The sequence below is a fragment of the Rhinatrema bivittatum genome, chromosome 9 (assembly GCF_901001135.1).
Source record: "Rhinatrema bivittatum chromosome 9, aRhiBiv1.1, whole genome shotgun sequence".
Lineage (NCBI taxonomy): Eukaryota > Metazoa > Chordata > Amphibia > Gymnophiona > Rhinatrematidae > Rhinatrema > Rhinatrema bivittatum.
The window spans coordinates 97,499,648-97,515,028 of NC_042623.1; the positions used below are offsets into that span (position 1 = coordinate 97,499,648).

At 45.8% G+C, this 15,381-nt stretch overlaps 1 protein-coding gene across 1 annotated transcript in view; it reads right to left on the reverse strand.

The window, feature by feature from the left end:
* Positions 1–7,598: 7,598 nt before the first annotated feature.
* Positions 7,599–15,381, reverse strand: part of IFRD1 (interferon related developmental regulator 1) — a 62,338-nt gene continuing 54,555 nt past the window's right edge. The window contains exons 10-12 of the mRNA XM_029616944.1: positions 12,367–12,495; positions 11,174–11,269; positions 7,599–8,412 (exon numbers count right to left, since the gene is read on the reverse strand). Of these exons, the coding sequence (XP_029472804.1) occupies positions 8,323–8,412; positions 11,174–11,269; positions 12,367–12,495 (315 nt within the window). The 3' untranslated portion in view covers positions 7,599–8,322. The remainder of the gene's footprint in view (positions 8,413–11,173; positions 11,270–12,366; positions 12,496–15,381) is intronic.

Here is a 15,381-nt window from a genome sequence, read left to right on the forward strand (position 1 = left end):
GAGGAACAGGAAAGGGCTATGGGCATGGAAGAGAGAGCAGAAGGGACAGGAGAGGCCTTTGCTTTTTGGGGGGATTATGTTGGGGCTGTTGAGCCTTCACATTGTGTGGGGCAGGATAGATTTGACTGGGGATGTTGGCCCTGGCATTATGGGACACAGCAGCCCTCACACCCCACAAAAACAGTGACTTGAGGCCTGGCAAAGCATAAGCATGACCATAAATGTATTTGTTTCATATTTTACCATATTGTACTGCATAAGAGTCCAGCCTTCTTAGGGTTTGGATTGAAGTTTGTCTACTCCCTGGTAATTTATGGTCAACTATTCTGTATTTGCTGAAGATTTGTGTGTTCTGGATGTAGAGAGCTGTTGCAGTCCTTGTCATTGTGTTTTTGTAACAGGTTGGGTATTGCTGTTCTAGACCCCACTGTAACAGCTGCAGTGCTGCCTTTTCTTAGGCAGGGTAATTGCCTTGGGTGTCCTGTGAGTTGGTGCTGCAGTGGTAGGACAGGTATGCTGTGTACTGCCCCTGTTGTATGTGCCTGGTAGCAGAGGGAAGTTGTTACTGTATCATACATAATACCAACTCTTTTTGGGGGGGAAGGTATAAGTGTGGAAGATCATGCAGTATGTCTATTGGTGGAGGGGTTGGGTGTGGCCAACTCCAGTCCATAAGAGTGAGAAAGGCCTAGGTGTCAGGAGAGCCCTAATGAACATGCATGAGCAATTTGCATGGACTGCCACACTTGTATGCAAATTGCTCATATATGTTCATTAGGACTACCTTGAAAACCAGGCCAGTTGGTGGAGATTAAGGACCAGAGTTAGCCACCCCCTTCTACAGAACATATGTATAGAAGATGATGTAAAGGATTTATATTTGGTTTCTTTGGTACAAGAATGTACCTCACTGTACAGTATGATAGGAAAATTAGTTCTTACCTGTTAATTTTTGTTCCTGTAGTACTACAGATCAGTCCAGATGCCCTTCCCTGTTTTGTCTTTCTTCTGTCCTCTCGAAGCTGGTTTCTTTTGTAGATTTCCATACCTCTTTTTTTTTTTTTTTTTTTGCATGAATACTGAGCAAATCCACCGGAAGCCTTGGTTGTTCAGCACCACATATATACAAGAGCAGTTAGTCATACCATATGTATTACATTGTTCTATATCTGCTCTATTGTGCTTTATGCTTACTTGCTTGATCCTACTCTGGTTTTGTTATTTTCTGCTTTGACATTTGTTATACTGAAGGGTTACAGGATAGGCTCTGTCCTCACCTAGGATATCCTTTCAGTTTTAGTCTGTCTCCACCTGCTAGAAAGGAGGCTCAACCCACACTCTAGACTGATCCGTGGTACTACAGGAACAAAAAGTAACAGGTAAGAACTAATTTTCCTATCATACTGTACAGTGAGGTAAATTCTTGTACCAAAGAAACCAAATATAAATCCTTTACATCATCTTCTATACATATGTTCTGCCTGTGGGATGCACCAAAGTTTCCCCTAAACTGGGTGGGACTGAGACAGTCCCGCTCAAAGCACTTGTAGCCCAAAAGAACCAAGAAGCGGAGCTTGCATTTCCAGACTGTAGTGTTGAGCAAAAGTATACAAGGACGTCCAAGTGGCGGCATTGCAAATCTCCTGCGGAGAGACCGATTGACTGTCTGCCCCCGAAATAGTTTGAGAACACAGTGAATGAGGTGTAAGGCCCTTAGGAACTGCCCGTCCTCGACCAAGAGAGGCTGAGGAGATCGCTTCCTTCAACCACCACACGAGAGTAGTCTTAGAAGCCGGCGTACACCGAATGGGTCCACTCCAGAGGACAAAAGATGAACCAAGACCCAAAAGCCATGGGTAACCTGGAGATAGCAAAGTAGAACTCGTATAGTATCAAGTTTACAGAAATCGTCCCCAGTCACAGAGGAAAACACAGGGAGTTCTGCCAACAGGTTGACATGAAGGTTAGAAGAACCTTCACTAAGAAGGAAGGGCCCCGCCCCGAGGGATACCCTAGAATCAGAAAACTGCAAAACAAAAAGGTTTCCGACAGGACAGTGCGTGGATCACCGAGATCCGAAGAGCAGAAGAGATAGAGACCAGAAAGAGTCTTAAGCGTAAGAGCTTTCAAGGTAGCACGACAGAGAGGTTCGAACAGAGCTGCACAGAGGGCCCGAAGGATCAGACTAAAAACTCCAACGGGCAAGCGGCCGAGAAGGTGGACGTAGATGCTTGACGCCCTTCAAGCACCAATCACAGCCGGGTGGCCCGTTCAGTGATGACATTCTACCCGACCCAGGAGAAAGCCGAGAGAGGGGGGGGGGGGGGAAAGAGAGGACTAACGAGATCGGGGCGGAGAGCGCTGAGATACCTGACTCCGCACAAACAGCTTCAAACACGTTCCAGATATGCGCGTACACCAGGGAAGTCTGTTTCCGGGCCCGCAACAAGGTGAAGATTACCACCTACTAATAGCCCTTGCGACTTAGGCGTCATCTTTCAAAAACCAGGCTGCTAGACAGGAGCAATCAGTCTGGTCGAAAAATACAGGTCCTTTATGAAGGAGCAGAGGAAAATGGCGTAGCTGTAGAGGTCCATCCGGCAGTAGGTTGAGAAAATCCTCAAATCACAGCCTGCGCGGCCACTCTGGTGCTACCAGAACCACAGGACCCCGGTGGAGTTCCATTCTTCTGAGAACTTTCCCAAGCAGGGGCCACGTACAGAAGGACATTTGCCAGCCAAGGAGAGCCAAAGCATCTACGCCCTCTGAGCCATGTTCCCTCCAGTGGCGGAAAAACCAATTTGCCTTGGCATTGGAAAGGGTCGCCATGAGGCCCAGATGGTGGGGGACCACCTGTCAACGATGAGATATATGGCTGCATCAGAGAGTTCCCACTCCCCGGAATCAAGCGACTGACAACTGAGAAAATCGGCCTGAACATTCCCCTTGCCCACAATGTGTGAGGCCGCCGGGCACTGTAGATGTTGCTCTGCCCAGGCAAAGAGACAGCTGGTTTCCAGGGCCATCAGCAGACTGCGGGTGCCTCCTTGGTGATTGACAAGCCACAGTGGAGGAGCTGTCGGACAAGACCCGTATCACCTTGCCGCAGATGAGGGGGAGAAACTCCAGAAGAGCTAGGAACATCACCCGAGCCGCCAACCAAATGATGTGCCAGCGAGACTGAGCTGCCGGTCAGATCTCCTGGGTGTACTGGAGAGGCAGACCGCACCCCAGCCTGAGAGACTGGTGTCCATAGTTACTATCGTCCACTAAGGGACTTGGAGAGGCTTTCCCTGTAGCAAATGAGGAAGGGAAAGCCACCACTACAAGTCGGTGACGGTAAGGCCCAAAAAACAGGAGGACTGTGTGAAACTGTTTCAACACTGTCTGCCAACGGGACAGCAAAGCTTTCTGGAACGGTAGCATATGAGCAAAAGCCCAAGGGACAAGGTCGATGGCAGAAGCCAAGGGGCCCGAGACCTGCAGGCAGACACAGGCCGCCAGAGAAGACAGCAAGACCCAACTCTGAAACCAGCCGATCAACTCGAGAGCCCACACGCGAGGCAAGAAGACCTTGCCCACCTGGTTGTTGAGGTGGGCTCCCAGGAATCCTAACTCCTGGGAGGGCTGAAGGTAGCGCTTGGAGAAATTCAGTACACACCCGAGAGACACGAGGAGAGGTAACACACGATTCACCACCTGCCAGCAAGAGCTTCTGCCTTGGCCCTGACTAGCCAGACATCCCGGTAGGGGTAAACAAGGATCCCTTTCCGGCAAAGAGCTGCTGCCACCACCACCATGACTTTGGTGAAGGTGTGAGGTGCTGTCACGAGACCAAAGGGAAGCGCCCTGAACTGGAAGTCCCGGTGGAGGATGTGAATGTGAAGAGATGACAGTAGCCGCAATGAATCGGAATATGGAAACATGCCTCTGTCAAAGCAAGTGAGGCGAGGAACTCTCTGGGGCGAAACGGCATGAGGACCACTCGCAGAGTTTTCAATGTGGAAAGCGGGATCTTAACGGCCCGGTTGACTCTTGTGAGGTCTAAGATCGGACAAAGACCCGTCCTGTTAGGGAACAAAGTAGTAAATATAATACTGGCCTGCAGCAAGTTTGCTGTCTGGAACCAGGACCACCATGCCCAGACACAGGGGCCAGGTGGGGGTTTGCTCCACCGCTTGCCGCTGAGACCGACCGCATGGGGAAATAGAAAAAGGATCTCAAGAATCTCGAGCAAAGTGAAGGCGTACCTGTCTCTGAGGACGTCAAGGACCCACTGGTCCGACATGAATTTGACCTATGCCACAAAAAACAGGAGAGTCGACCGCCTAGGAAGGGGACAGAGGAAAGTCACGTGAACTTCATTGTGTGGCAGGCATAAGGATGGAGTGTGTGGGCTGGCCCTCGCGAAAGGGACGGCGCCCACGGGGAGGCTGCGACCAAGATGGAAAAACCCCCTGAGTCGTCACCCTGCCCGCGTGGGTATACCGTCTCTGGCCCAGATAACATGGACAAGAGGGTGTAAAGGAACAGGATGGTTTCGGACGGTCCTTACTTCCCCCAAGGAATCCATAGTTTCTCAAGGCCCTTGCCAAGAAGCAGCTTTTACCTTTGAACAGCAACGTGCCCAACCGGGCTTTGGAGGACGCATCGGCCGACCAATGGTGCAGCCAGAGGAGCCATTTGGCAGACCTCACCGTAGCCATCGCTTTTAACTGGATGTGGAGGTGGTCGAAAGTGCAGCCTCTGCCCACGGGGGGGGGGGGGGGGGGTCCCAGGTGCAGAGCAACTTTGAACGCACCTGAGACCTACCCGCAGCAAGAGACTGCTGCAAATAGGCGCACACACCCCCAGCGCCAGGACATCAAAAATGCACATCACGAGCCTTGAGCATGTGGACCTGTGCGGCTTTAAAAGCCGGGAAACCCTCCTGTATTGTGATTGCATTAGTCGTCCCCGGAGGAATTATTGTCTTTTTTTTTTTTGTTTTTTTAAATGTAAGCATACCTCCGGGAGGGGGAGCTTATCTAGTGCACGGTCCGCCTAGAGTCCTGTCTTGGGAGCGTTCCATTCCCGCAGGCGCTACAACTTGTGCGTGGGATGAGAGGGGAAGGCGATTGCCGGATTCCTGATTCCCACCAGGACTGGGTCCATATCCTTGGGCAAAGAGGCCGTAGGGGGTGGAAGGGTATCCTCCACATCCGGATTAGCGGCAGGATCCGGGGGGTACTGGATCCACCGGGACGTCGGGGAGGGGCACTTCTGGGACCACCTGCACCCCAAGGGACCCTGGGGGCTCCACAGCCGGTCTAACCGTCAACAGCACGGAGCGAGGACATTTTTTTTTTTCAGGGGGGGGGGCAAGGGGGGAACCTTCCTCCTCCTGCAGGCTAGCTAAATAAAATCTTTACAGGAGGGCAAAATTAGATACAAAACGAGCCCTGGAAGTCCAGGAGAGGGCAAGAGGGTGACAAAGCCCATCCTGGGGGGCCAGGGGGCTGAAATTGGGGGGTAGCTGCAAAAAAATAATAAATCTGCCCCCCAGCCCCAGGCACTCCGAAAATGGAGCCGACAAAAAATCCAAAATGGCCACCATTCCTGGGCTTTCCCGGCCTGGCCAAGTTCTGGGCCGTTGATCCCTGGGCTAAATTTGCCAGACCTACCCCACCCGGCAGGGAGGCAGAGAAGAGGTCCTCTCGCAAAAAACACGAAGGGGCTGGCAGAGAAGAGGCAGGCTGCCTGCCGCAGCCAAGAGCCGCTCTGAAGATAAAAAGGCTGTAGAGAAAAAAAAGTTTGATTGACAGCCTGGAGGCCTGGAGTGAAGCAGGGGGGAAACCTGCTGACTCCTGCCTGTCTGGCTGCCTGTTCAACCCAGGTGGGGGAGAGACAGACAGAATATTGGTCTGCTGCTGTAGGTAAGTATTAAAAGCACTGGGAGCACTTTTAAACTTAAGCCTGTTTGTGTCACTTTTTTTTGTAAATAAACTGAGCACAGCAGAATAATATTAAGACCCTTCAGCAGCCAGAGGGGGTGGGGGAAAGAGACGAGCCCTGGACAGACTCTGTCCCCACACCTGGAAGCAGTAACGGACACAGGCTATGCACTGCACAAGGGGCAAAGCCCCCCTGAGTCTGGCAAGAGTCAGGAGACTATGCAGTCTCCTGAAGAAAAAATCCACAACTTCCTGACTAAACTTTTTAACTTTGTAGCTTTCTTCCTGTTAAAATCCCTAAGGAATAAGTACTTGCTTGATCCCAGAAGGAAGGAAGAGAAAGAAGGCTGACTAGCCTAGATCAGGAGACCGAAGGGAGATGTGCTGCACCTGCTGGAGACAGACAAATACTGAAGGGTTACAGGATAGGCTCTGCCTCATAGGATATCCTTTCAGTTTTAGTGTCTCCACCTGCTGGAAAGGAGGCTCAACCCACAGTCTGGACTGATCCGGGTATGTACAGGGAACTCCATTGCTCCAAGTTATACTAATGCTTTTTGTAATATTTGCTGCTTGCTGAAGTTCATACAGTGTAGTATATACGAACTGTTACTTTAGCATCAGCTGGCAAGAGATGTCTAATCTCTCAGACCTGATACTGAAGACTATCGTCCAAGCCCAAGCATCCAAACAGCAGAGGACATTTAATGTGGACAAAGTACAGTGTTATGTTTAAATGCTCTGTTGCAGTAGCCAAGAAAGCAGATAATTCCTAGCATTCTATTTGAAAAGAAATGGAGAATAAAACAGGTCATAATGCCACTATTGCTCTAAGCTACAACCCCAGCTTTAGGAGTTGGTGCAGTTCTGATCACTACATCTAAAAAAAAAATATCAGAATTAAAGAAGGTACAGGGAAGTGAGACTAAGTTTGTATGGAGTGATTCTTCTATGAGAAAAGGCCAAGGAGGTTAGGGCTCTTACACTTTGAACAGCAACAGCAGAGGGGAGATTTTATAAACCTCTATCATGAGTAGAATGGAACAGGTAAAGACCAATTGGTTGTTTTCCACTAGTATTTGCCAACAAGTTCCAGAGCTTAATTATGCTTTAAGTAAAAATAGGTACTATATTTAAGATAAATATTTAACTTCATTACACTTTCAAAAAGTGAAGAGGAGGTTGTAAACGCTGTTGTGTAGTTTAAGAATTCCTAATGTATGAACTCTTTATACATGGATTTAGGTTTAAAAATATTTAACATGTCCAGGAAGAACCTGTCTAGCTGGGGGGTTGCAAGATATCCACAATAAATATGCATGAGAAATCTGCATACACATTGTGGATATCCTGAAAACCTGACTGCCTGGGGGGCCTCCAGGACAGGTTTGGGAACCTCTGCAATCTGAATCTACCTAAAGGGTTCATGGCAAACTGCTTATTGCAGGGAAAAGTAGTAGATATTTGTGACTTGGTCTGGCTACTATTGGTAACAAGATACAGGGCTTGATGGAGCTTTGGTCTGAGCCATTTTGACAATTGGATTAAAAAGATGATTTTAATATAAATGTTTGCATACTCATAATGTAATCTAAGTCATGAAAGTGAAGAAATGCTGAGTTTCACAACACAATATTTTTTCTAAGTTAAAAAGAAAAACAGAACTGTCAGGGGGAGAAATGTTTATTCCAAAGCATAAAGTGTTACTCATATTATAGAAAATCTACATGAGATAGAAGTCTACCACCTAAATAATGCAAGCCACATTTGGCACTTCTATTACATTGTATGTGTTACATCAGCATCTTGGTCCTCAGAGGAATACACACAGGGCAATTCAGAGTAGTTTCTAAATAAGGTTAAAAATACAGCTTTAGTTAGCAATTTTTTGCATGTAAAAAGTAGTTCCTCCCATGGTCACAGCTCCATGAAATATCTACTGCAGTTCATATTGCTTTTAGAACTTTTAGCACCCAGGTTATGATATATCCAGCAGTTTTGGCAATTACTAGGTTCCAAATTAAAAGGTAACATGCCAAGCTGTTTTGCCATTTGCCAGAAGGGAATAGTTCAGATGTCAGAGTAACATTAAACATTTATACTCCTACAAAAGAAAAATGGTCAAGTGATCTACTCCTATTTTTACATACAATACATAGCCAGTACAACTTGTTTAAACATGCATTGTTTTCACATTACTATACAAACTTGCCAGACACTAAAAGCTACAAAGCTCTCCTTACATTTGTAGGCTCAAGCCTTAAAACAAGAATTTAGTAAAAACATGACAGATTAATCTTTATTTTTAACAGGACACAGCAATTTTTATTTGAAATTCAATCAAAAAAACATTTAACACTTCAAAATGGTTGACCTCTAGTTTGAAAATCTAGAAGAATTCCCCAACATCTGTTCTTTTATCACGAAACTTGTTTCTAGCCTTTGTTCGTGCTTTGAATGCTGCAGAGTTGTATAGATGCTAAAAAAAAAAAAGCAAATGAGAAAAATGTAATCTTTATGCAAGTGTAGTCTTTATATAGATAGGGTCATTTAAAAAAAATGCAAAAACCTCAACTTAGCTCGAAGTAGCTTTCCCATAACCACAACATACCAAGGAACTGAAGTTAGTTTTCCCTACTTAAATTTACTTCCTAAATGAAAGATGCTTGATAACATTACTTACAGGTCGATACAGTAAGGCCGCGGTAGAAACAGTGCGGCAGTGTCAGGCGCACCCTCGTTCCCCGCACGCATAGTTCTCTTCACTAAGTCCCCGATACTCTCTTCTAATCGCATGCAAATGCAAGCCGCGGCTTTAAAGCGTTAGGGAAGGGTTATGCCCGCGCAACCCATTTTACTGTATAGGCGCTTAATACAGCACCTATACAGTAACCTGGGTGCGCTGGTACCTGTCATTTCAAATTTATTTATTTATTTAACAACTTAATATACCGACGTTCGTATAGCACATCATGCCGGTTTACAAGTAACTCAATTAAAGGAGGAAATTACAATGAACAGGGGGCAGGGGATGGGAGCAGGCCTGAAAAAAGGGGGGGGGGGTAAGGGAGACAGGAGAAGAGAGGGAAAGATAGGTAGCGTGAGAGAGAGTAAAGAACAACCGTCAAAAATAAGAAATAGAAGGAACTTATTTACAGAAGGAACTATTTACAGTAGTTACAACTAGCATAAGATTAATTACATCGGATACAATGAGCAATTTTGTAAAATAGCAGCACGAGGGCGGGCAAAGGAATGGCGTTGAGGAGGTTATTAGGAGGGGGGGGGAAGGGGCGGGCATTTCAAATGTCATTTCAAATGGCATTTGGAATGACAGGCACCAGGAAGTGTAAAAAACACAAAAAGACTTTGTTGCTTCGTCGCTGTGTCTCTCCTCCTCCCGGAGCAGGGCGCGAAAGCAGCCTTGCTCCGGGAGGAGGTGAGGCACAGCGGCGAAGACAGACGGGAGAGGAGAAAAAGCAGAGCCGAGCAAAGCTAAAGCGTGCAGCAAGCCGGCGAAATAGACCTGCGAGCAGAGGCAATAGCGGTTCGGTAAGCCTGGCACCCTCCTTGATGTAGTACGTCCCGGATGCCCCCCCCTCCCCAGCGCGCCCGCCACTACCCCTTTCATCAGCTGCATCCACTGCGACCCGGCAGTCCCGTGAGGCCTACAAAAAAAAAAAATCCCCGGCTCCCGCGCCCCCGCACTGGCCCGCCGACTCTACCCCCTCCTCCCGATCGGGCGGGTAGGCGAAAACCAAAGCAATTTTTTTTTTTTTCAAAAAGCGACATCACACAATGCATAAAATAATTTCTCCAGCCTTAAAGCGACTTACTTTTGGGATCTGTCAAGTAAGTCGCAAAAGTAACTTACTTTTCTGAAGCCATCACGATCGTAGTTCAAGACGAAGATGGCCGCCTGCACGGGGGAAAGCGTGCAATTGGCTGCTGAAGACGTGACGTCACATCTCGTGACGCCAAACGTCGTGACGTCACGTCTTCAGCAGCCAATTGCACGCTTTCCCCGTGCAGGCGGCCATCTTAGTCTTCGTCCGGAGGAGCTAAGATCGTGTTCCTGATGGCTTCAGAAAAGTAAGTTACTTTTGCGACTTACTTTTGGGATCTTGACAGATCCCAAAAGTAAGTCGCTTTTGGAAAAAACCAAAATTGTCGCTTTAAGGCTGGAGAAATTATTTTATGCATTGTGTGATGTCGCTTTTTGGAAAAAAAAAAAAATTTTGGTTTTTTTTTGCTTTTCGCCGCCGCCTACCCGCCCGATCGGGAGGAGGGGGGTAGAGTCGGCGGGCCAGTGCGGGGGCACGGGAGCCAGGGATTTTTTTTTTTTTTGTAGGCCTCACGGGACTGCCGGGTCGCAGTGGTAGCATGGCGCTGTGAGGGGGGCGAAAGGGTATATACCCATGAACGGATTTGAGTGGGAGCGCTCTGTGAAGCGGGACATGCCCGTGAGGGGCATAATGGGTGGATGCAGCTGATGAAAGGGGTAGTGGCGGGCGCGCTGGGGAGGGGGGGCATCCGGGACGTACTACATCAAGGAGGGTGCCAGGCTTATTGTTTTATTGATTTTGAGTATCTTAAGCGGTGTCGATGGATTTGTTACTAGACTCACAGTCCTAACTCCTACTAGGGGGAGGCGGTAAACTAGCACGTTAAGGCTGCGGCAAAACAGCGCGTTCCTAGGGAGATAATATCAGCACCCGTTACAGTATCGGAGGGGAATAGCTAATTCCTTCATTATACAGCTTTTTCGTTCATTTACATGCTGGGTGCGGAAAGGGTTATGTGTCTATTTTAGGAAGCGCTAAGGACGCGTAAAACTGGAGACTGTATTGCTGGATGGCCTTACTCGTCTGTATTGTGCACTCCCAGCACGTTACAGACGGGGAATCTTTAACTGCATGTTACTGTACCGACCTGTTAGGGAATAGCCACTGCTATTAATTGCATCAGTAGCATGGGTTCTTAGTGTTTGGGTAATTGCCAGGTTTGGCCTCTGTTGGAAACAGGATGCTGGGCTTGGACCCTTGGTCTGACCCAGCATGGCATGTTCTTATATTCTTATTGGACATGGTTCCCATCCTCAGAGAATGCACCACCTCAGTTCTGGATTTTCTGCTGAACCCAGTATGTCCAAACTCTGCTGGATTTTTCCAAGTTGGGCTGGGCCTATCAAGCCAAGTGCACCTGCATGTGATGGTAAACCCTGTATCAGCTAACCATACCTTTTCAAAACGGGAGATTTTCATGGTTTTAAGAGTGGCTGCATCAACCATCACCAGTGGTCCAAGCTCAAATACATTCCGAAGAAACTCATTCATCTGTATAAAAAAAAAGTGATTGTAGGCACCATAATACCAATTCTTAACTGCTATATATTTATTTATTATTTTGTTATACCGGCTTTCATGACAGCAATCACATCAAACCGGTTTACAATTAACAATGTGTGTAAGGAGAGAGAATTCAAACAGTAAACAATAGCAAGGTTGTGAGAGAGAAAGTTACAATAAAACAGGGAGAATAAAACTGGGATCTGGAAAGGGGGAGATAACTGAGCAGCAGAATATTTACAGTGAAGCAAAATTGAATCAATATAATACAGTTGTATAACAAATGACAGTAACAATATGGTGAAGGAAATGAGTGGGAAGTTAGCGGTTTCTTATTTCAATCCAAATTTTGGAAGAAGAGTTTGTGCTGTTAGGTGAAGATTTTAATCAAGGCCTGGGAACGCTTTTTTTAAAAAGCCAAGTTTTCAGCCTTTTCCTGAATGTTAGTGTGCAGGGTTCCTGTCTCAAGTCAGCTGGGATGGAGTTCCATAGGGGTGGACCTGCTGTTGAGAACGCTCTGAGACTGAGAGATTTGTGTTGGTAAGTTTTGGCATATATATGCCTTAACTTCTGAATAAATGTAAGTTTATATCTGCAATCCTATTACAAAAAACCCTCTTCCCCTTTATTTGGCATGAATTAAACTGATCTACACAAACAGTGTCACCCAAGGGTGGAAATTATAGCAGCTTCAGCACCAGGCAAAATTTAGGAGCCAGGAATAGATCAGCAGAGCAGCTCATAGTATTTAGACTAATATTGTGTCTAGCCTAAGACAGGTTCAGAAAGAAACCTGTGCCCCTGCTTCTAGTTCAGTCATAACCTGAGCTCAGATGCCATGAAGAGGCAAAATAGAGCATTATCAGACCTTAATCCTTTATGAGTTACACCTTGTGTCAAAAACGGCAGAGTCCTTTCTACTTTCCAGTTTGTTTCACATTTCCCATCAGTTGGCTTCCTGCACTGATCCATTTTGCTGTTACCTGCCAGTAAAACTGTATCCATTACACCTGTCCTTAAAGCAGTTCCTTACTTTGGAGTCTAGCTGCAAAGTAAGATCAAACTGCAGACCTAGAGTTGCTTACCTGTAGATGGTACTGCATCCCTGATCCCAAGAGCTCCTTAAAAGTGTCATAAGTGCGCTTCTTAACCCAAGAGTCAATATACATTCGCTCAGGTCCAAATTTAACAGTCTCTGTTGGAAAATCACCTTCCTATCAAACAGATCAAGAAAGGTATGAGTGTCAGTCTTGTGGGAAAGAACACACAGCATCACATCTAATATTTCTGGAAGAGATTAGGAAATACCATTATGGATTAGGATATAGATTTGTTTCTTTTTAAATCTGGAAACAAAGGCTCAAGTTGCTTGTCTGTAACGAAAGGCACCTGCGAGTTTATACCAAGTCACTTGCTGATTTATACAACTGAGGATGGCCGAGACTGCTCGTGCCTGCACATGGTCAGAGGGTCTTTCTGGGACTGATCACAGGTACTCCCAACCAGCACTCTCAGAATCAGACACTTTCACCACAGGAACTCTACTTGATCTTGGCCATGTGCCCTGAGTGAGTATTGTGAGCCTCTGTCCTATACCAGGCCCTTCTAAGTGCTCATGAATGAGGACCAGTTTATGCCAAGCCTAGTTATTTCCATTTCTCACTCCTGGCCAACACCCAGATTCTGTTCCTTCTTGCCGTCACACTTCCTACCCTTCTCTATAGAAGAGTCCTCTCTATGCTGACAGTTTCCCCACTAGAATCCCTACCCCTATTACCATCTCACCATTTCCAGCAGAATACTGTCGTGATCTTTACATGAAGAGACTGTATATAAAGTCTCAATTTTATTCCTAGTCCAGGCATGCACTCCTTCCTCAATCTTCCACTTCAATGCTGCTCTGAGGAATTTTCTTGTATCTTTAAACCTACTTCAACAATATACACCCCAGCTCAGATGGCCTCTACCTACTACATGATCCTACCCATTTTCAATATTTTTCCCCAAGTTTGCTACTCTTTGCTTACTGCTGTAGTCCTCTTAATCTGGTCTATCCTTAGACTTCTCACATGTATTGTCTTACATTTGATGATTTCTGTATCAGTCTGGATGAGCCAGACTTTCTACCCCTAATTCACACTACAAGCTAACACCTCAAACACTTTAGTGTTTGGGTATTTGCTGGGTTCTTACGGCCTGGATTGGCCTCTGTTGGAAACAGGATGCTGGGCTTGATGAATCCTTGGTCTGACCCAGCATGGCAATTTATGTTCTTAAGCAGGTTTTATTTCAATTTGATTCTGTTCCCAGTTCAGCTGTCTATTCACTATCATGACCACTCCATTATACCCACCTACATCTCTTCCTTTTCCTCTACCACAAATAGAGAAAATATTTTTTACTCAATGCATAATTAAAGCTCTGAAAGCTATTGATTTAGCTGCATAAAAAAAAAATTTTGAACAAGTTCCTGGAAGAAAAGTCCATTAACTATTAAAAGTAGAGTTGCAGAAATCCACTGCTTATTTTTGGGATAAGCAGCTTGGAATCTACCCCTTGGATCCTGCCAGGTACTCATGACTTGGCCACTGTTGGAAATAGGATACTGGGCTTGGACGGACCTTTGGTCTGACCTAGTATGGCAAGTCTTATGTTCTTAAAGTTCTTAACTATTCTGCCTCCTATATTCAGAGAATTAGATGGTTCCTTTGGTCTATAAGCTGAAACTTTGGCTCCTCAAAGAAATATTAAGTTTCCACAAACCATGGCTTGATTTCAAGATACCCAGATCTCATTGAAATGATCAGACAAGGTACATGACAGATTATGACAATATAAAATGCATAATGAGGATACCAAGTGGTAAGTTATCCTATTGGAGGCATTATGCCTAGGGGAAGAGAATCTCTTCTGGCTCCCCAATAAGGAATATTAAGTCTCCATAAAACAATGTCCTTATGACATTGTCAAAAGATTTGGCTTTAAACTAATGACTGAACTGAATCTGATTTTCATCTTTCCTGTTTCTGGATTTGTTTCATGCCTGTTAACCATCTTGGAATAATTTGATGTACATGTCATTTCAATAGGTCACTCCAAGTTTTGTATGTAAGCTGCCCCTCCTGATGCAGCCCATGCAAAACATTGTTCCGTGTTGGGGACAGATTGAACATAGTAAATTTTGCTATGTACAAGCTTTGAAAGCAGCATTGCCTCCTTTTTATTTTATTCACCTACATTGTTAGGTTTATGGACCATATGCAAGTTCCTTTTGCACACACCTACTCTTATGTAATTAGATATCCCAAATAGGGAAGGCAAGCTTCAAAAAATGCATCCAATATTAGATCCAGTAATGTTCCATCATGTAAGAGGCAATCTGGACATTTGAAATGTTGAAGAAATTCAATTCACATAAGTCTTGCATGTAGTGCTTTATCAGGAGGGACAAAACTGAAACAAGGCCATTTGCAGACAGATTAATCAATTCACTTTTCTTTTGGGTAATCTTTAAGAATAGGATACACAAATATTGGAGAAATTACTTAACTGATAATTTTCCTTCGTGTAGCCAGATTGTCTCAGGACCAGTGGCTTATGCTCCCCTGCCAGCAGATGGAGACTGAGCAAGCCGACATCACAGTATATATACTCCTGCAGTGATCCTAGCCTGCCAGTATTCTCAGTCTCCAAATAGTGGACATGCATCTCAACTATGGGCATTGCTTCAGATTTTGGAAGGAGAATTTTAAATTAAATGGAGAAAAGCCCTGCTCTCCTATAGTGATACCAAGTGATCCCTCCCTCAGTTGAGAATTCCTGAGGTGATTTCCATGGTCCCTCGGATGTGTGCCTTAGTCCTGTAGCTGGGTTCCTGGCATGGACTTAACTGATTGTACAGCTTAGAGGCAGCAGGTGCAGGAGGCAGAGTGTGGCAGATGCCCTCCCCCCCCCCCCCCCCCACAGCTGGAGACCATCTCTGTACTCAGCTGGTAACTGCTGAGCTTGGGTACATTTAAAAAGAGGGAAGGAAGACTTTTCCTTCTGAAACAGAGGGATTTTAGGACTTCCTCTGGTCTCTGCATCATTCCAACATTGTT